Below are 22,929 nucleotides of genomic sequence, written 5' to 3'. Positions count from 1 at the left end.
ATATATATAATATATATATATATATATATATGTATATATGTGATGTGATCTGCGAAAACCCATCACATTGTGAAACCTATCACAGGTTTCAATGCCATACGAAAGATTCGACCCCTTTCCAAATCTGTTTTTACTTCTTTCATAGCTTGTCTGTAACAAAAGTTATGATTATCTGAAGTCAGCTGATCGCACTGATTTTTAGGAACGGAATTTTGAGAAAAACAGGTTTGAATAACTGTCACCCCCTTTTTCCACATAGACATGAAAATGCACTATCCAAACATAAATGGTTGTAGTTCAAGAATGCTTTAGAATATATACCTAAGGTTGGTCTCGTTTTAAAGAATGCACTTGTCAGATTATTGTAGAAGTGAAATAAATTGTGAAAGTGAAATAAAATAAAAAAAACGTTATAGAAGTTTGTTTATGAAAATGTAAAAATATAATTGTTTATATTTTATAATAATATATTACAAAGCATGTTTTACTCTTAAACTGCAAGAAAATAAAAGCCAAAAATATCAACATTACAAATTTTATGTTGAAATATTTAAAAAATTAGCTTTCAGTAAGATTTTGTTTGGGCGCAGTACCAAACTTTTTCACTAGATGACACCCAAGCTCCATATCTGACCATTTAAGGGTGCCTCCATTTATTTGAGTAATCTGAACCATATATTTCCATATTTTCATATATTTTATGAAGCAGACATCCTATTCAGAAGTAGTATGGGCAGTTTGGCTGAATTTGATTTGAATTCAACCTCTAATAAACACATAATTAGAACACGTGTGTTCATTATAGCTCCGTTGTTCTCCGCCTTCTCACGATAATGTTGTATTAGGAAAAAAAAATCTTTGCGTGCCGTAGTTTATACAGGACTGGCGGGAAATTTGCATTAATACACCTTCATTCTGTAGTTTATTTTGATAGGTGAACTCTCTTTGTAGTGTTAAGATAAGGAAAGCTATGGGCGTTTTTTTTTTTTTTTTTTTTTTTTAAAACCTCCGCTGGGTGTGTTCTTAAACAGTAATGTTAGAGAAAGACAGCCTTGCCACTATAAATTGCTATTTTTCTGCACTTAACAGGTGAATTTTGCCAAGATATTTTCAGAGATGATAGACAAGATGTTATAGAATGATAATTTAATGAAAACCCAATTTTGACAAAAAAAAATAACATTCGACCTATTTTTTGAATTTACTGAAAACGTTCCATCGCGACATCCGACGGGTTTTCCCAGATCGCATCACATATATATACTAATTCGTCGATGTCTTGGTCTGGAGGCAGGCATGTGCAAATGTGTTTGCCCGTGTGACGTCACAAGTCCACCAATATCCAAACGAATCGTTTTTGTTTATGATGAGGAGGGCATTTTAAGCTCTGAATCTTGCAGGACATTTTAATGGTACAAAGACCTCTTATATGTCAAAAGATCAAGGCAAATTTGATTTCTCATGTCATGACCCCTTTAAATACCCCCACACTCCATCAGGTAGGGCCTCTTTACAGCAAACCAGAAATGTGTTCCTTTTAACTTATACTTATTTAAAAATATATATTAATTTAAAGAATAATTTTGATCTTTTGTCAGACCTCATAATTTTATAATTTATTTTAAATCGTAATTTTTGTTCTATAGGTTTAACCAAGCAAAATCAACATCTTTTCAAGAACCCTCTTGGATACATTTTTGGGAATCACTGCTTTAAAATATCTGCCTTTGTTTAGCTGATGCTTTCTGATGTTGTTAAGGACAGATGTGCTTGTTTTCTAATGAAAGGGAGTGTATAGTGACCAGCTGAATTTCTTTCTTTGATAATTTACATTTCAAACATATGTATTAATATATTATCAGTAGCTTTGTAGCAAACACTAAAAAGGGAATACTCTTAGGGTGTGTTCACACTTGGCAGATTTGGTTCAGTTAAAACAAAATCTGGTGCGATTTGTTCTGTTAGTGCGGTTCATTTGAATAAGTCTGAACACAATTAATTCTGAATTTGAATAAGTCTGAACTGCCATTCAAACCTGGTGCGCACCCAACAATTGGTCCGAGACCTCTGACAAGCGAACTTCCAAACAAACTCTTGTGTGGTTCGACTTAAATATGAACGCAAAATGGACCAAAGGCATCTAAACGATCCAAAAACAGGACGTGATGTCACAGGATGCAACCCTAAAAGGACAGAATGCTCAAGCACACCTGGTTTTTCTCATCATATTCATGATGTTGCCTATTACATTTCGGTACAGGCATCAGAACCGCTCTTTCTTGAAGCGGATCTTAGTTTGTGTTTGTAACAAAGAAATTACTGGTGATTTGAGTCCTTTATACATTTTCTAAGCTCTTCATGAGTTCTCAACCGGTAAAAATACCATTGTATGTATCTACGCACATATAATGAGCGCACTTAGCACAGCACACAGCATTGTTTTGGATGTTCAGTAAGTTCCGTCACAAAATATATGTCATAAAAGCTGTTTTTTTGTTTTTGTTTTGTATCTTTTGGTTCGGTCTTGAAAATGACAGTGTGAACGCTAAGTGAACCAGGACTAAATGTATCATGTTCTGTTTTGGTCCGGACCAAAATAACCAAGAGAACCAAAGTACAAGTGTGAACACACCCTGAAATTGAGAAATCCATACAGAAGATACCAGTCTGCTACGATACTGACAGCAGATGTAATTCTTAAGTCAGGGAATCTCATTGAATATTTTAGCCCCCCGCTTTCACAGACAAGGCTTATGCTAGTCCTAGACTAAAATGCATGTTTGAGCTGTTTTAACTGAAAGCAACTTGTACTGACATATCTTAAAATATGTCACTGCCATTGTTTTGTCTCAAGATGCACACCAGTAATGTTTTTTTCAAGTGTACGTTTATAAAAGATACTTAAATATCCTAATTGAACTAAGGCCTAATCCTTGCTTAGGCTAAGCCTTGTCTGTGAAACCGGGCCTAGATGTGTTTACTAATGAACAATCTTTATAGAAGTTATTTTTTGTTTTTATCATAAGGTTTCAGTCGGTGTTGCTGCACACAAACCCAACACAGTTAAACTGGACTAAGGGAATTCAAAAATGTATCTAGATAAGACAAACAAGATAATTCGGTACAATTTTCAGTGCATTTAATTATTGAGAGCTCTTTGTTTTGAGAATTGTTGAGATTTATTTGGAGTGGAAGAAGGTTGCATTTATTTACTTGAAGATAATAGCAGCTGCCAGATACATATCCCATAATCTCCGTCATTAGCGAGACAAAACATTTTGTTCATCTGATTTGTGCCAAAATGCATCAAACGCATTGTTTCTTTATTTTAAAGATGGAACAGGCATGAAAAGCCTTTGGCCAGCATTGAAAATGATGCCAGAAATCAATTTTACACTTCAGTGCTCTCGTCTTTATAGTAATTTTAAAGTGCAATACCATTTTGTCAGACATTAAGTGTAGAACCCTGGAACAGGATACTCTGCGTTTGCTGTTTCACTTCAATTTAATGCAAACATCTTTATAAATTCATCTCAGCTGTTTGGCCAAATCGCTATCACGTCTGTTAAGCAACATCGAACATTCAGAGTATGAAGTTCCTTGTTTCGATTTGAAGATTGTACTGTTCCCTACAGTATTTGTGTCTTCTGTGTGTCATGCAACTGTTGTTGATTTTGTACAATTCTCAGAGCACCTTATCGTCGTGTGTACATTGCCACCCAGTCGCCGTTGCCAGCTGTAATTAGATGCCCATTTGCACTAAGCACCTACCTTAGTAACACTCCAGATTTTATTTGATGTAGTAAATTAGGAGAACATAAGAAGGGAGATTGTAATAGTATAATTATCTAATATTTTATGTTTTGCACACTGCCGTTCAAAAGTTTGGGGTCAGTAAGAAAACGTTTTATTCAGCAAGGATGCATTAAATTGATTGAAAGTGACAGTAAAGACTTTTACATCCTTACAAAAGGTTTCATTTTTTGAATAAATGCTGTTCTTGTTTTTTCCTGTTTCATGTTTTTTTCACAATGAATATTAAGCTGCACAACTGTTTTCAACGCTGTGTTCACGCCACCTCGTATTTACTGGAATCTTGACAACACGTGACGTTATATTCAGAGTTGTTCAAGTCCTTGGACTGGGAATTATGCGTTGCCATGGCACCACTATCAACGCCTAAATGAATCTACAGCGGTCAGGTGGTACAGCAGCCACGTGGTACATCTGGGAGCTTTCAGAAAACTCCCAGCTTACAAGCTGTAATTACGAGCTCTACGAGGACGTGAACGCTTTTTACAAGCTAGAATCTCGTAACTACAGGAATTACGAGGCCGCGTGAACGCACCTATAGAAACGGACATGAACAGCTCCGAATACAACGTCACATGTTGTCATCTCAAGATTCCGGTAAATACGAGGTGGCGTGAACGCAGCACAAATCAGCATATTAGAATAATTTTGAAGGATCATGTGACAGTGAAGACTGGAGTAATTATGCTGAAAATTCAGCTTTGCCAATACATAAACATATAAAACAGTTATTTTAAATTCTAATAATATTTCACAATATTACTGTTTTTTTTAACTGTATTTTAGAGACTTCTTTCAAAAACCTAAAAAAAAAAAAAAAAAAAATCTTACCGACCCCAAACTTTTGAACAATAATGTAGATCTAATGTATGAATTGGCAGTCTTTTTGTTTTGAATATTGTGATTTTTATATCACACTTAAACTCCTTCAGAACAGTACGATGACATCAGTCAGGGACAGTTTTTTTTTTTTTTTACTTTTTACTGCTTTTCAAGTGGATATGGGAAAAAAGGTGCATTCACTGAGTATTTTCTTTTGTATGTTATGGTGTCACCTAGTGGCTTGAACATCATGCAAATGTTTTCAGTTGCCAATGCCATTAATTTATTTAACAAGGGAAAATGCCCACTTTTGGCCATGTTTTAGTGGTAATACCCTTAGAGTAGCAATAGATAACCAACAAAATGCTTCTCAATAGATATGTAAGTAAAGAATTTGATGGCAAGTTCCCTTAAGCCCCCTTTCCGCCGTTTCTAAGCTGTCATGGTACTTATAGTCGTGCCATAAGACTGACTGATCTGTGTATGTGATGAATGAACATGTCTGTCATCCTCTGTGTCTCTGCTTTGGTTCGAGATAAACACTCCGTTGTGTAATGACTAAATCATTGTCCATTTTCTGTTACTACACTGAAGTAGAGTATGCCTTAAGTAAAGCTATACAATGGGTCATGTTATTTATTGCAAGTGGTATGTTTTTCATTTATAGATATAAGTTTTTTTGTTTTCCCCTTCTGTCAATAAATATGATTGTAAAGACGTGAACAGTTTCCATACCAGTATTTAACAATGTTCGTTGTTCTGTGTAGTAAATCAAACCAGTAAATACATCTGAAATATACAATTGTCCTGTGTATTTTTATGCATATGTATGCTACCAGAAAAAAATTGACACACTTAACAGAAATATGTTTATAAAATAAAATGGTATTTTTATTTTATATATTATTACTGTTACTATTTTACAAATTTCTTTTGAAATAGGAGCAGATAGTGAAGAAAAAGAGCAAAGTGTCTGTCAAACATGTCAGCTCATGTGAACAAAAAGGTGATGACTCTGAAGAAGGTAAACATTTTTGGTAACGCATATTTATTTAATAATTCTCATTATATAAATTATCTACAAAGTATACATATATATGGTAATAAAATAAAGGGAAAAGTGATTAAAAAGAATGAGTAGATGTGTTTTTCCCTGTGTTCAGCCATATTTTTTTTTTCCAATTTTAGGGTTTAGATTTAAGTGATATAGAGTAGTAATAACTGGAGAGAGGGGTGTGGAAGTGTTGTAGGTTGTCTGGGATTGGAGGGGAGGACTGATTAGCCTGGCTTTATCCCGTCTATGCCAGATGGTACACTAGGCTTACCTGCGGGCCTCTCTAAGCCTTGTCCCCGGCCATGCTTTGGACACATCCTGCTCAAACCACAAGACACTGCGGAAGATCTAACGTGGACTTTGGGTGAGTTACTGTCTCAACTAGGGCCGTGTAGGGTGGCTCGGGCCTTTTATATTCTGCTAATATGTAATTCCATCTGCTGTACTTTTAATTAAGATTTACACACTGCAGCAAATTTCTATAAAAAGTGTATATAATAAGTGTATTGATGTGAAGTGCAAAGGTGGCCATTGATACTCATTACATTGTGTACATATTCTGCATTATTACAGAAGTGATACCATGCATAATGAGTCTTTTTGCTTTTAGATGTACAGTATTGCAATTTTTATATGGCTGATTATATTTTAAAGGCCCAGGTACCCCTTATTCAGACTTACAGCCAACCCATGGACTGCCAATATAAAAGAATGTTTGTCGGCTAATATATATATGTAAAAAATAATTGTGTTACAGTTAAAGTCTGTTTTATATACGTTAAAGTTTATTCAAGTAATTAGAAATGTCTATACTGTATAATCTTAAAAATAAAGTTATCTATGGAGAACCTTTAACATCCATTGAAGACTTTCCACTGCACAAAAGGTTCTTTGGATTATTAAAAGGTTCTTTTTAAGACTGTTCACTGAAAGTTTCTTTGGGGAACCAAAATGGTTCTTCTATGGCATTGGTATGGTAACCCCCATTTGGAACCTTTATTTGTAAGAGTGTATATATATAGTATTTTATATGTGTCTATGAACCTCCTGTAATGTTTTTGTGGGCCCCCAAGAATCAATGGATTCTAAGGATTCACACACTTTAAAAAAAAAAAAAAAAAAAAAAAAAAGTTTATTACTGTCTTTAATATTCCATCTTGCATTTTTCATAGATGTGTTAGTTCTTTTGGCGAACTCAAATGTGGGGTGTCAGCATGACTCTTATAGCCTCTAAAGTGGTGGCTCTGCTGCTGTTGTCAGTCCATCTCCTGCATGCATCTGCCCTGCCGGCAGCATCCTCCTATGAGTTCAATGCCTACAGGATGCAGCAATACAACTTACATCAGGACAAACATGGTAACACACAATCGTTTAAAAGTTAACCCAAAAATGAAAATTATGTTATCATTTACTCACACTCATGCTATTCCAAACTTGTTAAAATAAGCTCTAAATAAGCTCTATATATAAGCTCTAAATAAGCTAAATAAGCTCTAAAATAAGCTCTGTGTTTAACAAAGGGTTATGACACTTACATGTTTTGTCTATCAAGATAATCTTTACAAGTTAACACAACATTTATACATTTTGAAGCCTAAATAAAGTCATCAGATATAAAAAGCTAACAGTAGGCTATAAACGAACTACAGCACACTATGGTCGCGGATCAACGTCGCCACCACCAAGCTTCCTCAAACTTTATTTAAAAAACAACTTTATTTAAAAACATGCTCGCTGATTATGATCTGCGCTGTGTATGAATCTACTTTTTTATGAGAAATGCTGTCCAAATGTCCTGTTTGTCATGATGACATCTAAAGTCCCCGCCAAAGGAAGTAGTCCTTTTTAGCAACTTGTTAGCAACCGCCGTTTTTAAGACACAATAAAGGTTTAAAAAAATCACAAGCAGGTTATAACTGGTGTGTTTTATGTCATAGATCAAAATGTGAAAATATTTAGAGGCTTGTTAACCACAGACCTTATTTCAGGTGATTTAGCAAAAACCCATTCAAAAAACCCATAGACTTTAGGGCGATGGAACCGGAAGTCCTAAAATGCTAACTTGTTTCTGGGTTTTGCATACAAAAACATGTCATCTCTGAGGTACTCTATTACTGACGACTCGTTTCAGGCGGTTCAAAATTAGTTCTTTGTTTTTTTGCACGTTACACCCAAAACGCACCCATTACTCATTAAGAAAATAGGGACAACCTTTTTAGACCATTCCCGTCATTATAGCAAAAGTGGATTCGAACACGGCCTAAGCGCACTTGCGCCGTGCGTTTTTAACCATGCGCTTAGAACGTTAAAATAGGGCCCAATAACTTTATTTGTCACCTTTTACATTCACAAACAGCTATATAGCACACTACATGAAAGGTAATATCCAAAAAAGCATAATAGGGGCATTTTAAAAAGATGCCGAACCAATTCTGAATTCCTTACTGATGTAGTAAGACTTGAAACGCACCACTGGAAAATATCTTTCCTGATTTAATTAAGAATGCACACATTTCATTATATCTGTGCAAGGGTGATCATGACATTTAGACTCTGACCTTTGACCATCAGGTTGCCGTGGAGCTATTGTGGTGGCAGAGGCGCGATCGGCTGCGGAGGCGGTTCTGACTCGCCGCTGTGTGATCATGAAGCTGCCTGATTTCACCACAGAGCGCTACCTAGAGGCCAAAAAGCAGAATGCAGCAGCGGTTTTGATACTGCTACCCCGAAATATCTCTTCTGTACCAGAGGATATAGTGCAGGTCATTCAGGAACATCTACCACAGATTTGCACAATTACACTTGATATATTGCTGCTGATTCATTGTTTCTTCCAGTAACTGTAGGTTATTTGTGATTAGTGAAGGAAGTAGATTACATTAGATACCTCTCAGTTCCCCAACCTGGTTAGCTAAAGGTCAGAAAATTAATTTCCCCAACTGTCTTTAGGGCTTCATGGTGGCTGAATCTCAAGTCCTGCAGAACGAGACCCTCATGCCTGTGTATGTGGTCCCAGAGGATGACCAGCTGCTCTATATGTATGAAGAAGTCAGTCAGGCTGCAGCAACAAAGTCTGGTTCTGTACTAGTGAGAGGTGAGAGGGAACTGCCGAGTGCCAGCAGACGTAAAAATGACAAAATAACATTTCCGCTGTAAAAGCTGAAGACAGTCAAATGTATTATTATGCATTACAATATAATATATTTAGCAAAATATATAAAATATATTTTGCATTATAGATGCACTATTTGTTTGTTTTGTTTAAAATGATTAAGTGACTTGCTTGGTTAAAGGTGCAGTGTGTAAATTTTGGCGGCATCTTGCGGTGAGGTTGCAAACCTTTCTTCTTACTTCCAACAAAGAACGGTCTCTGCTTCTAATAAACCAGACGACACTACTACTACTACTACTTCGTGCGTATTCAACGTAGTGACGATGCAAGCTGCCTCTTAAAACATGATTTAGAAGAACAACAACATAGTGACGAAACGCGCTCTGTAGAGTGTCCGTTTAGGGCTGCTGTAGAAACATGTAGGCGTATAATGGCGACTTGACATGGAGGGGGCACCAGCGGTGTATGTAATAGAAATGGCTCATTCTAAGGAAATAAAAACATAATGTTTCATTATGTAAGGTCTTTATGTACCACTGAAAACATAGTTATGTATATTATATTGCATTTCTGACAATAGATCCTCCCAAATTTTACACATTGCATCTTACCTGTTTCTTTTACGTATGTATCACATTAAGTTTATTAGTTTTTTTTTTTTTTTTACATTACACAGTTTTAACATAACTAATAATCCAAATGAATGGAATTTATATGCAATTCAAATACATAAACCTTAAAAAAAATTAGGCCTAAATATTTTTGTGTACTCATTGCTAAAGCGTACTAAGCAAACATTCATGTAAGCAGATTTACTGAAAATTTTAAGCCATGTGAATCAACTTTCTCTTTTTCTCAGTTCTCCGTAGTATCATCACCGCCACAGCCTTCCAAATATTAGTAAGCAACAACTCCCCCATCAAGCCTATCACTGATACCACCATCATTACTTTAGAGGTGAGAATGGCAGCTGGCCACACACGACAACTCTATCCTTTTCTGTACAACGTAATAGTGTTCAGCTATAATTAAACCTGTCAGTCAAGTCGATTTATTGCTTCATTTCAAGGGAGTGCTTCCTGGAGCTGGAGAAGACCCACCCACCATTGTAATTACGGCCCATTATGACACGTTTGGTCTTGCTCCTGTAAGTCACCCTCATTAATGTCCACACACACACACATCAAGATTGAAATAAGCTGCTTTTTTTTTAAGTGTATATTAATATATGCTTAATCATTTTTGGTCACATAATACATCACACTCCCCTCAAACATGATTCAGAATGATTAATGCATGTTGTCAGTTGGCATGGTTCATTTGCTGTGGGAACTGACCTTTTCAAACACCTTGGTCAGAAATTAACATATTCATATAACTGGCCTCTCAAAGCCCCACCAATAAAAATTGCATTGAATTAGTGTTGGGAATTGACAACTGGTTATAATTCTTAACTTTCAAAGCTTTATTCATCGTGTAAAAGCGATGCAAGTGTTGTTGCCGTTGTGGTACCAGAAGAAACAACTCTAATGACTCGGATCGTTTTAGTGAATCAAAAACATGCAGTACAACCAGGCCAATTCCTGAACGAGAATGACTATTATGAGCCGGCTCTTTTTAGTGAAACAAAACCATAAAGTGTTACCAGTGTAGTTTGATTCTCAAACAAATTACTCTTATGAGTCTGTACTTTTTAGTGAATCAAAAACATTCCTGTAGCTCAAAGAGTAGAGCATGGCACTAGCAACGCCAAGGTGATAGGTTTGATTCCCAGGGAATGTATGAACTGATAAATTGCATATACTTTCAACTGATTCTCAAACTTATGAGAGCTGGTTCCTTTTAGTGAATCGAACACACAAAACTTTTAATTTTTGGGTGAACTATCCTTTTAATGGAACCACTAAGAAACCAGAATCTTTAACAGGAACCAAAATTGTTAAATTCCATATGATCCCCATGCCTAATTGAATTTATGTTTTGTTAAAGACCTATACTTTTGATTTTTTTCGTACGTTTTCATTACCACTGTTTTACGGCTTCAGATGGTATGTTCCCACTGGTAATGGGTTTTACAGTCACCACCTGGCAGATCCATTGGTGCTTCATACAATGAAAACAATGACCTTGGCTGTATGCTAAGCATATCATTGATACTTAATCTATCTCTCTTTTGCCCAAAAGAACAGGGATCATTTTGAAATTTTGTGTATTGAATGGCAGAGAAATTATGAGGTTTTTTTTTCAGTGTGTACTATGAAATTGTATGTGTTGATGATTTGTGTATGTGTGCTGTAGTGGCTGGCGTATGGTGCGGATTCTAATGGCAGTGGTGTCACAATTCTTCTCGAACTGGTTCGACTTTTTCATCACCTCTACAGTGATCCACGAAGCCAGGCTCCGTTAGTTCTTTCTGTATTTTACACCCTAAAAATGTTTGTGTTAGGAATGTTGTTTTTGCATTTAAATTTTGCATTACATTTCCAAAATCTTTTAGATACCACCTCTTATTCTCCCTGACCGGTGGTGGTAAATATAATTTCCTTGGCACCAAGCGTTGGCTGGAGGAAAATATTGACAATGCTGGTAAGTAAATTATCGCTAGTATGTATACTTGACAAACATTTTACTCTCCAATCAAAACTCTTTAAAATAAAGGTTCTTTATTGGCATCTATGGTTTCATGAAGAACCTTTAACATCCATGGAAACAAAAAATTTTTTATAGTAAAAAATAGTTCTTTAGATTATATAAAATTTGTTTTATACTAAGAAAAAATGGTTCTTTTAAGAACTGTTCACTGATTCATTGGATAACCCAAAACTTTTCTTCTATGTTAAAAGTGTAAGAATTATGAGCCCTCATACAATAAAACATGATATATTAAAAAAGTTTTCATGTTTCCTTCATGACAAGGAATAAAATGATCTCTTATTCAGTTTCTCATCATAACTATTGCCTAAAAATATCTCTAATATCTCAAGTATTGTCAATCAAAGCAAGAGGCATTTAAACAGAAGAAATACAGAATCTTGACTGCATTAATTTTTTATGACTCTATGCAGAATCCAGCCTTTTGCAAGACAATGTGGCATTCGTTATATGTCTGGACTCTCTTGGCAGCGGAGATGAGCTTTTCCTACACGTTTCACGGCCACCTAAGCCTGGAACGCCTCAGTACAGCTTCATTCAGCAGCTAGAGCAGGTTAGGTTGAATTATGCATGGAGTGGAAGTCAGTCTATATTCATTGAAAAAACTTTGGTGATTGGCAATTGACCCTCTTGTACATCTTTTCCTTTCTGTGTTTACAGATAATCTCTGCTAGGTTCCCCTGGGTGAGATTTGGAACTGTCCATAAGAAGATCAACCTGCTGGAGACCAATGTGGCTTGGGAGCACGAGCGCTATGGGATGAAACACATCCCAGGATTCACTCTGTCGCATATTGAGAACCCTAAATCAGAGCTGAGAGGATCTATCCTGGACACCATGTGAGAAAAAAATCTACCAAATTTTTCCAAAGTTAAAGTCCTGTTCTGAAACATCTGAATTAGCGACAAGTCTCTTAAAAAAAAAACACCCCACAAAGAAACCCACAGTTTCTTGCACAACAAACTAAGAACTGACACCTGCTTATAAAGCTGGATTAAACCGTAAATTTGAATGACCTGCTTCAACTACAACTCGACTTCCTGCTTCCCATATATTGGCTGCCTTTTGAATGTGCAAAATAATTAATTGGCTGAACAAAGTTTCTGAGTGTGTTAAGTCACTTTTTTGCAACTAATTCAGTGACATCTGTCAGGTTATATGAATATTTTTCATTCAACATAATAATCTCTTTCTGGACCTAATTTTTCATCCTTGAAACCAGCATGATTCAAGTTTCTTATCTAATTGTTTTGGACTACACTGAAAATGCAGCGCTGTCATAGCAGACATTTCAGGCTACATTTTAAATGATAGATGCACCATTTCTCATCTCACAGTTTTTCTTGTATATTTAGGGCACAGGTGGACATCAGGAAGCTCAAGCGGAACGCTGTTATTATTGCTGAGTCCTTGGCAAGATTCATGTACAATCTTTCAGACAAGGTGAGGAAAACATTTGGAGTGTTTCAAGACAACCTTGAAAGCACACACAGACCACTTTCATCTTTGTTTCTACTTTTTATTAATAATAAATACCATCTTTTCTGTGCTGTAGGGCTCCGCTAAGGACATGCAGGTTTTCAAGGGCAGTTTGGTAATATTTTGTTTCTGCTCTGTTTTTCATTTTATCAAGCTTAATCTAGCTAAAACTTTGCACAAAAAGAACAGTATCATGGTACAATTTCGATACACTACCATTTAAAAATTGGGGATTTTCTTATGCTCACATTTATTTGATCAAAATACAGTAAAAACTGTGAATATTATTCCAATTTACGGTTTTCTATTTTGATATATTTTGAATTTTATTCCTTTGAAGGCAAAGCTGAATTTTCAGTATCACTACTCTAGTCTTCAGTGTCACACGCTCCTTCAGAAATCATTCTAATATGCTTAATATTTTTGTGGAAATTCTAATATATTTTTTAGGATTCTTTGATGGATATAAAGTTCAAAAGATCAGCATTTATTTAAAATAGAGATCTGTTGTAGCATTACGTCTTTACTGTCACTTCTGATAAGTTGAATGCATCTTTGCTTAATAAAAGTATTAATTTCTTTCAAAACTATTTTTTTTTTACTGACCTCAAACTTGAAGTTCATCAAGTAACTTTTATGTGCTTTGCAGGATATTCAAGACAGTCATTTGTCTGCATTGATGACCATGATGACGTCTGTTCCCCGAGCCTTTCAGTTGCTGGACAAAGAACCAGGACACGTGCTCCTGATCAGCAGCCTGCAGCAGGAGTTCAAACACTATCTAAAGCAGGTCCATAGACACACGTTCCACCAGGACAGAAGGTACACACAGACACAATATTTCACCTCATCAATGGCCTGAAGCAAGACTTCAAAAGACTTCTGTAGCAGGTTTACAGATGCATATTTTATGCAAATATGCATACATTCACAGAGCCAGAATTCATTTTTTTATCATGCCTGTAGCAAAAAAGTTCAAACAATGTTTACTGACACTTTCTGCAAAAAGCAAAACAACAGCTTACACCCACCCAAACACACACATAAACAGATACGGACATATTAAGCTTGTTTTGTCTGACTTTTATAGGGATCCTGAAATCACGTTCTTTGATCAAATGAGACAACCAATGATGATGTACAGGTGAGTAAGTCTTGTGATTGGTTGGTTTTGAAGCTTTTTAAAGTCAACATGAAACAGCATTAACAACCCTTGTGATGCATTTTCAAATGAAACAGGATATTCAGCGAGAAAAAGATGTATGGATGAATTTAAAAAAAAATAAATCAGAGGCGGAGCGGAAGATTATGAATACCAAAATTACACATGCAATTTGCACCAATGATTAGGACTGTCGGTGCGTCCTAAATTGCGTACTGTCTGTGTATGTACTACATTTGAATTTGAACTTACTTTGCGTATGTTCTGTATTAGTGTGAATATGGGTAGTATGAATGAAATTCGGACATACTACATCCGCCATGTTGTTACTGTCACATGGCCTACCAGCGTCAGTTGTGTCGCATCACTTTTCGCGTTCTGTTTTTCTACTATGTATTCGGACATACTCTTATGGTGTACTGCTTTTTGCATACTATATAGTAGGGAAGTATTTGATTTTATGTGCAGCACATGAATGTATACACTGCAAAAAATGCTTTTCTTACTTAGATTTTTTTGTCTTGTTTCCAGTCCAAATATTATTGTCTTGTTTTCAGAAAAAATAAGTCAAAATTAAGTGAGTTTTTCCTTAAAAACAAGCAAAATAATCTGCCAATGTGGTAAGCAAAATAACCTTGTTTTCAGTTTGAAATAAGATTATTTTGCTTACCCCATTGGCAGATTATTTTGCGTGTTTTAAGGAAAAACTCACTTAATTTTGACTTATTTTTTTCTGAAAACAAGACAATAATTTTTATTTGTCTAAAAAATGCTTCTTGATTTAAGAATTTTTAGATATTTGGACTAGAAACAAGGCAAAAACTCTAAGTAAGAAAAGCATTTTTTTTTTTTTTTTTGGCGGTGTATTGATAAAGTAAATAAGGTTGACTTTAAATCCCTTATTGTGCTAGTTGGATTCACACTCAGGGGTATTATAGTTTATTTTCAATTGGTTACTTTAGTTTTAGTATTTTCAGTTTTCTACTTTCAGTGTATTAGTTTTATTTATTTATTATTTAATACACCCAAGTATTAAAGGGTTAGTTCACCCAAAAATGAAAATAATGTCATTAATTACTCACCTTCATGTCGTTCCGCACCCGTAAGACCTTCGTTCATCTTCGGAACAAAAATTAAGATATTTTTGATAAAATCCGATGGCTCAGTGAGGCCTGGATTGCAGCAAGACAATTAACACTTTCAATGCCCAGAAAGCTACTAAAGACGTATTTAAAACAGTTCATGTAACTACAGTGGTTCAACCCTAATGTTATGAAGTGACGAGAATACTTTTTGTGCACCAAAAATACAAAATAACGACTTTATTCAACAATATATAGTGATGGGTGATTTCAAAACACTGCTTCATGAAACTTCGAAGCTTTACGAATCTTTTGTTTCGAATCAGTGGTTCGGACCGTGTATCAAACTGCCCCCTAGTGTTAAACCACTGAAATTTCATAACACTTATGACATAACAAAGCCTGGTTTAATGAAATCATGTGACTTTGGCAGTTTGATACGTGCTCTAAACCATTGATTCGAAACAAAAGATTCGTAAAGCTTCGAAGCTTCATGAAGTGGTGTTTTGAAATCAGCCATCACTAGATATTGTTAAATGAAGTCGTTATTTTGTATTTTTGGTGCACAAAAAGTATTCTCGTTGCTTCATAACATTAAGGTTGGACCACTGTAGTCACATGAACTGTTTTAAATACGTCTTTAGTAGCTTTCTGGACATCTGAAAGTATAAATTATCTTGCTGGCAATGGAGGCCTCACCGAGCCATCGGATTTTATGAAAAATATCTTAATTTGTGTTCTGAAGATGAACGAAGGTCTTACGGGTGTGGAACGACGTGAGGGTGAATAATTAATGACAGAGTTTTCATTTTTGGGTGAACTAACCCTTTAAGAACTAAAACTAAAATTAATTCATGGTAATTTTTCTTTTATTTGATTTAGTTTTGGAGTCATTTTCAAAAATGTTCAAAAATGTATTTTAGTTTCAATTTTTTTTCCTGTAACAGTATAGTTAGCGAAAATGTTTTCATTCAATTTTCATCAAAAATAACACTGATCCTTGAATTTTTTTAAATTGATTTTTTTTAGGGTGAAGCCTGCTGCCTTTGACCTGTTTTTGGGTGGCTGTATAGCTGGATACCTTGGAATAGTCTATTATGCAGTCCAGGTGAGCTGTGTGTATACCAAACTAGAGAGCTGAGGTCAATATTATACCTGTATAGGCTGGAATTGAATATGTAATCCCAGAGGTTTGCTTAATTTGTTTTGATCATTGCTTTTTGTTTGCAGAACTTTGGGAACATCTACACAAAACTGAAAGCAACCATGAAAGCCAAGCACCAATAAGCTGGGTTGAACACATCAAACGACCAATGCACAGAGAAGTCTACAGCATGGCCAATGTAATACCTGTGAGGACTGAAAAATTTTGGAATTCACTTCTTGAATTTAAAGTGTTTTATAATTCCCTTGCTGTCTCTTCTGTTTCTGTTTGATTTCTTTCTTTAAATTAAAGATCGCCCCTCTCTTTTAGAATCAGCTACTTTGCTCATTCTGGAATCCTTCTGGAACTGTACTGTATGTTTACACTTTAATGATAGAGGGGAAAAAGACTAAATTAGATGATTACCCCATGCAAATAAGATATGTCGGGAGTAGAACGGAACTCATGGATAAATTATGAGTCACTTAAAAAGGAACCTGATGCCAAGTAAGAGTGAGCGGATCTGTTGAATGCGGCACTGGGTCACCTATAGGCTATGTAGTGGAATTATGGTCACTGAACACCTATATGAAAGAGAAGCTTACGAACAGCAGTCGATAATGTTTAAGATAAATATAACTGTGTTTTGTTAAATAACAACAAAAAGTAAGTTGGAGCTTAATGATACACACACACATAATTAGGTTATTTCTCCATTTGAGTGTGTATTTAAAAAGTAGACCTGGACCGAATGTGTGGAACATTTTTTCCCTGTTGAACTATCTGAGTAACCTGAAAGCTGTCCTGTCCATAATAGGTCGCTGAAGACATAATTGATTTACTTGTGTTGGCACAGACAAGGAGGATTTTTTGTGGTGCTGACAGGGACTGTGGATAAGTGCCAAATGCTTGGTTAAATGATGGCTGTCTTGATTATCTCTTATGAATGAAGAACTCCTTTCATTCATACAGGATTAGACATTCATTACTGTCATCCACAATATTGTAGCTACAATGACATGAGTAGATTCCCCTAATTTATCACATTGTTATTTTTTACTGTGGAGTCTAATGTCAGAACATTAGCATTTTGATGTTTTGGCTGTAGTGGTATGGTTCATTCACAGAGAAAGGGAAATTTACTTATGTTCAGAAATTCTTAAATAAAGACAATTTAAAGATCAACACACTACCAGACTACCAAAGAAATTTAGCAAAGAGACATTAAATTGATCAAAAGTGAAGGTAAAGGCACACAAATTCATAAAAAAAATCTAATTCAAACAAATACTATTCTTTTAAACTTTCAATTCTTCAAAGAATAGATTTATCATGGTTTCCACAAAAATATGAAGCAGCACAACTGTTTGCAAAACTGATAATAAGAAGAAATGTTTTTTGAGCAGCAAATCAGCATATTATAATGATTTATGAAGGATCATGTGACTCTGAAGACTGGAGTAATGATGCTGAAAATTCAGTTTTTCAATCACAGGAATAAATTACATTTTAAAGTATATTAAAATAGAAAACAGCTATTTTAAATTGTAATATTATTTCACAATATTACTGTTTTTAGTGTACATTTTGGACTTTTTGAACAAGTGCATCACTATGAAGCAGAATGTTTATACAGTTCCTGAGGATAAAATAGGTAACTGTAGCATTACATTACATTTTTAAGCCATAATTCTTAAAGGCCTAGACTACAAATTATTTTTTTTTTACTGTAATTTATTAAAGTAAAGAAAATCATCAATCTTATAACTACTTTAATTTCAATAAACTTAAAAAATGTCATGTTTATCCATCATTATTTAGCTTAAAGGGATAGTTCACCCAAAAATGAAAATTTGATGTTTATCTGCTTACCCCCACGGCATCCAAGATGTAGGTGACTTTGTTTCTTCAGTAGAACACAAATGATAATTTTTAACTCCAACCGTTGCGGTCTGTCACTCGTATAATGCTTGTCAATGGTAACTCCATCTATAAGAGTCAAAAAACATGCACAGACAAATCCAAATTAAACCCTGCGGCTCGTGACGACACATTGATGTCCTAAGACACGAAACGATCGGTTTGTGCGAGAAACCGAACAGTATTTATATCATTTTTTACCTCTAAAACACCACTATGTCCAACTGCCTTGCGCATCCAGTTGGTGAGGTCTGAAAACGCGTTCTGATGACGGAAGTGATGTCTCGCGCTTATACTTCAATGAGTGCGAGACATCACTTCCGTTGTCAGAGCGCGTTCAGACCTCACCAACCTTAGGACATCAATGTGTCGTCATGAGCCGCAGGGTTTAATTTGGATTTGTCTGTGCATGTTTTTTTGACTCTTATAGATGGAGTTCCCATTGACAAGCATTATACGACTGACAGACCGCAATGGTTAAAAATCATCATTTGTGTTCTACTGAAGAAACAAAGTCACCTACATCTTGGATGCCCTGGGGGTAAGCAGATAAACATCAAATTTTCATTTTTGGGTGAACTATCCCTTTTAAAGATTCTGTAGTTTTCATTTTCAACATTTTTATTTATTATAATCAGTACTAAAAGTATCATTCTGCACCTATTTTTTTTTCCAGCTCTATTTCTGGCATTTGTCTGAAAAACAGATCTAACCTCACCTGTTTAACTCTCAGTCAGGCTCTGCTGAACAGGGGCCACAAAAGACACACAGGATCTAAGGCTTGAATTATTGATCACTGGCTTAGGGGGGAATGAAACCAAGGGCAGCTCAATCGTGGTGACAGACGGATGTCTATGCAGATTGCCAGCTCTTTTTCTCTCTTCTCTGCAGCATCTAATACAGAACAGGGCCAGAATACTAGAATGACATCACATATGATTGCATAAGATGTGCTTTGTGTGTACTACAATTTCAAATGTGATTTTAACCTTTTGTTTGAGCCAAAATGTCTCAAAAAGGGACAGAGTGATAAATGGATGACATATGAGAGCTGAAAGCAACATACTGTCATCATTTACTCAACTTTATGTAGTTTCAAACCTGGAGTATTTGTAAACAATGGCAAAATGTTCACTTTTGAGGCAACTTATTGAAAAATGAAAGGATTTAGGATACAAAAGAGAGGAAGAGGAGCATGTGAGCACAAGAGCAGAGGTGCTGAAGAGAGGGAGGGGGTGAGGTCGGGTTGACAGCAGTCAAGAAGCTGCGGACACACTCTTACTGTACACAGGGGAAATGGGTCCTCAGCTACACTTCAGCAGCACCTACTCAGAGGAGTTCAGTTATCCAGCTCGGGTCAAACCCACCCGGCCCAGACCGTCCTCTGCGTATCGCAGGAACAATCCTCATCCACGGCCGGTAAGAGCTTCCTAAACAATAATAGCACATGATCACCACCATAAATGAACATTTCTTCTATTTATATAGGTCTTATTTTAACTTTTCAATGATATTTTTATTTGCCAAATTTATGGGGGAAAAAAGTCATACTTTTTTATATTTTTAAAAAAGAAGTCTCTTTTGCTCACCAAGGCTGCATTTATCTGATCAAAAATGCAGTGAAAACCGTAATATTGTGAAATATTATTACAATTTAATATAACTAAAAATTACATTTATTTCTGTGATGATAAAGCGGGATTTTCAGCATCATTACTCCAGTCTTCAGTGTCACATGATCCTCCAAATATCATTCTAATGTGCTGATTTGGTGCTCTGGAAATATTTCTTATCACAGCTGAAAACGATTTTGCTTCTTAATATTTTTGTGGAAACTGTAATACATTTTTATTTTAATGAAACTTTGATGAATAAAAGTTCAAAAGAACAGCATTTATTTAAAATAAAAATCTTTTACAACATTGTCTTTACTGTCACTTTTGATCAGTTTAATGTGTCATTGCATTAAAATTTAAAATATTTTTTATCAGATCAGAGATATAAATCTTTGCATTCATATTTTAGGGGTTAGAGATGTGTGATACTGATAAGCATTTACACCTTATTCTTTTTCTTTAAGTCTCTAACCACAAGAAATTTGAGAATTAAGTCTTTTGAGGTTAATGTATATAGTAAAGGATGTATAGTGCACAGCAGTGTAGCTCATTCAGTGTGTTACATTCATTATTTATTTGTTTTGCCTTTTGTGTGGTGGTTGTTTGCATTCTCTTGGTTTGCTTTATTTTATTCCTAATGTGAAAATGACAGTTTTAGCTGTATGAGCAAAACAATTGGGTTAAAATGCAGTATTGAGGTAAGAAATATGCTGTAAACAACAGCCAACATTTTTCAATTAACTGACCTGACAAATAATTAATAATTCACCAGGCCTGGGAGCATTGTAGCTGCTTGATTCTGCAAAACAACCTACATGTAGGGGGCTTTGTACAGGAGGCTCCGGTTACACTGTTTCCAAACCACTGAACAGGGATCAGAGGTTGGGATCGACTCTCACTATGTTAGCAAAACAATCTAACCTCTGCAGGGTCAGTGTTACAGGCTATTAAGTGCCACTTAGGGTTGGTTTCTGAATCCTCTTCCCACCCAGGACTTCCTGATGCCAAGAACGCTGCAGACGGGATATGGATCAAGAAAACACTTCCAGACCACGGCTGCTCCTGCCTCTTTTCTACCTCCAGTCAGACACATATCTGTCCAGTATCCAGGTACCAATGCAGTGTGTGTCACTACAACTGAGGTTGATTAAATCAGTGTAGTATATCAGTTGCAGCTTCAGACTAATATATAAAATGTATTTGCATATATTATAATTGAAAAACTATTATCATTGACCTCAAGACGTGCAGACAGGACACCAACCGACGATGCAGAGCTCATCGCAAAAAGACTCCAAAGCACCTGAGGTCTCCTCTGCAGTTTGTACACTGCCACCTGCTGCCTGGCTTCTCAAACCACAACGAACCAACTTTGCTCATGCAACAATCATAAACTCACAAGGGTAAAACTTTTGCAATTATATTTAACATTCTTAGGCATTGAATGACTAGTTTTACTTTAACTTAAATGCTATTTCATGACTTTATATATCTTAATAAACATGATATTACCCTGTACTGCAGTAGTGTGTCTTTAAAAAAATAAAATGCAATCCAATGCATAGAATAGGCCTACCTGAACATTTTCTCTGAATACTATACTATGAGTTTCTGATGAGATCATGCTATGATTTTGTCCTGAAGTACGTTATCTTCATATCTTGCATACTGCTTAGCATAATTTCATCTTTGTACTCAGGAAATATTCAGGCACAGATCGTATCAGATCAGCTTGGACCCAACAGATGGACATCATGCCATCTTTAAAACCCTTCAAACACCAGGTTACCCAACATCACAGGAGATCACGCTCAAAATCCACTGCTGATTACAGGTATTTTATTCCCAACTGCTCACAAATAATAATAATAATAATAATAATAATAATAATAATATATATATATATATATATATATATATATAGTTCAGTCATGAAACTCTAGATGCCGCAGGCTGATGATAATTACAGCATTAACTACATGGCACAAGCTGATCCATGTTACTTCTGCAGCCAATGAGCTTGTTGCTCACACATTACATTCACTATAGCAGTTTGCAGCGTACTTCAGAGTTCCTCTAAAACCCTCTGCCTTCCCCAGCTCTACCTGTATAGATCTGCTATGGGTTATCGATATATGCTTTTGTGCAGCAGCACTGTCTTACTCACAGCAGCGTATTGCTGTATGTATTGGCAGTAGCAAGTTCCTGTACTTGCACTGCAGCAGCAGCAATAATTTACAGCAGCAGCAATTCAGCAGCAGCGTAGCAGATATATTCCGCAAAGACCAAATACATTAACATTGTCATATCCATTACCATGCTAAAGTTGTCAGAGCTGCCATGATTAAAAAAATATATATTTTTTTTGACATATATATATATATATATATATATGTCACACTCAATGTTTTGATTCTGTGCTTGTAATGTAATCTTGTCATTCTGCTAAGCTGTATGTGTTTTAGCATAAACATGCTCAGTTGTTAATGCATTTGAATGTCTGAGATTATCCCTTTTAAATCTAGATGTTTTGGTTTGCAGTGAAGGACACAGCTGTTTCCAAGTGGTGAAGCCATATAAAGTTGGACATTATATCATCCACCCAGAGTTTGTGTCAGAAGCAAAGCACTACTAAAAGTCAGTGTTTGTGCATTTTTATAATGTTTTTTTTTTTTTTTTCATTTATTGTCAGTTTGATAATGTCATTTTATAGTGTATAATTGAGGTATGTTATGTGTTTGGAGATCCTGCCTTGTAAAATATGCTTGGGTGCAACTTCATTTTAATGACTGTAAAATGCACTTTTGGATGTAAATGTGCATTACCATGACAAATAAACAACGTTTATGATGTGCCCATTAAATGTGTTATATTTGGCTTACTAACATGGTAACCATGGTTTTCATACAATGTAAATACAACAATTCAAGCTTGAACTAGAACAATCACAATATTTTAGCTCCATTTTAGCTGAAACTTTGTGGCCCATTTTAGCTGATATGGGGTAGAAAACTCTTTTTAATAGGTAAAATGGCTTTGGTTACCATTTTAATGTAAACTATCTTAAAGCTGT

At 35.5% G+C, this 22,929-nt stretch overlaps 1 protein-coding gene across 4 annotated transcripts; it reads left to right on the top strand.

The window, feature by feature from the left end:
* The first annotated feature begins 15 nt into the window (after window positions 1–15).
* LOC127503945 (nicalin-1-like) lies at window positions 16–22,779 on the top strand. 4 transcript variants are annotated; one of them, XR_007927257.1, is made up of 21 exons: window positions 16–5,659; window positions 5,943–6,053; window positions 6,862–7,045; window positions 8,261–8,451; window positions 8,639–8,783; window positions 9,661–9,758; window positions 9,871–9,948; window positions 11,100–11,203; window positions 11,299–11,387; window positions 11,867–12,006; window positions 12,114–12,292; window positions 12,809–12,896; window positions 13,009–13,047; window positions 13,582–13,754; window positions 14,023–14,076; window positions 16,206–16,284; window positions 16,407–16,528; window positions 20,849–20,966; window positions 21,100–21,259; window positions 21,556–21,690; window positions 22,398–22,779. XR_007927257.1 is itself a non-coding variant. In XM_051878193.1 (16 exons), the coding sequence occupies exons 2-16, from the start codon at window positions 6,889–6,891 to the stop codon at window positions 16,461–16,463; spliced, it is 1,671 nt and encodes a 556-aa protein (XP_051734153.1). In that variant the 5' UTR covers window positions 16–6,053; window positions 6,862–6,888; the 3' UTR covers window positions 16,464–17,603. The 4 variants fall into 4 exon arrangements, 1 of the variants encoding a protein (XP_051734153.1); XR_007927256.1 differs by having other exon boundaries at window positions 16–6,053; XM_051878193.1 differs by lacking the exons at window positions 20,849–20,966; window positions 21,100–21,259; window positions 21,556–21,690; window positions 22,398–22,779 and having other exon boundaries at window positions 16–6,053; window positions 16,407–17,603.
* The last annotated feature ends 150 nt before the right edge of the window (window positions 22,780–22,929 follow it).

The sequence above is a fragment of the Ctenopharyngodon idella genome, chromosome 21 (assembly GCF_019924925.1).
Source record: "Ctenopharyngodon idella isolate HZGC_01 chromosome 21, HZGC01, whole genome shotgun sequence".
Classification (NCBI taxonomy): domain Eukaryota; kingdom Metazoa; phylum Chordata; class Actinopteri; order Cypriniformes; family Xenocyprididae; genus Ctenopharyngodon; species Ctenopharyngodon idella.
This window is presented reverse-complemented; position numbering and strand designations above follow the sequence as displayed.

Excerpts from the sequence above, each read along its gene's own strand:
- LOC127503945 (XM_051878193.1), top strand. The coding sequence starts at position 6,889 with ATGTGGGGTGTCAGCATGACTCTTATAGCCTCTAAAGTGGTGGCTCTG. Across the intron at positions 8,452-8,638 it reads TACCAGAGGATATAGTGCAG|GGCTTCATGGTGGCTGAATC; the intron begins GTCATTCAGGAA and ends AACTGTCTTTAG. Across the intron at positions 9,949-11,099 it reads ACACGTTTGGTCTTGCTCCT|TGGCTGGCGTATGGTGCGGA; the intron begins GTAAGTCACCCT and ends TGTGTGCTGTAG.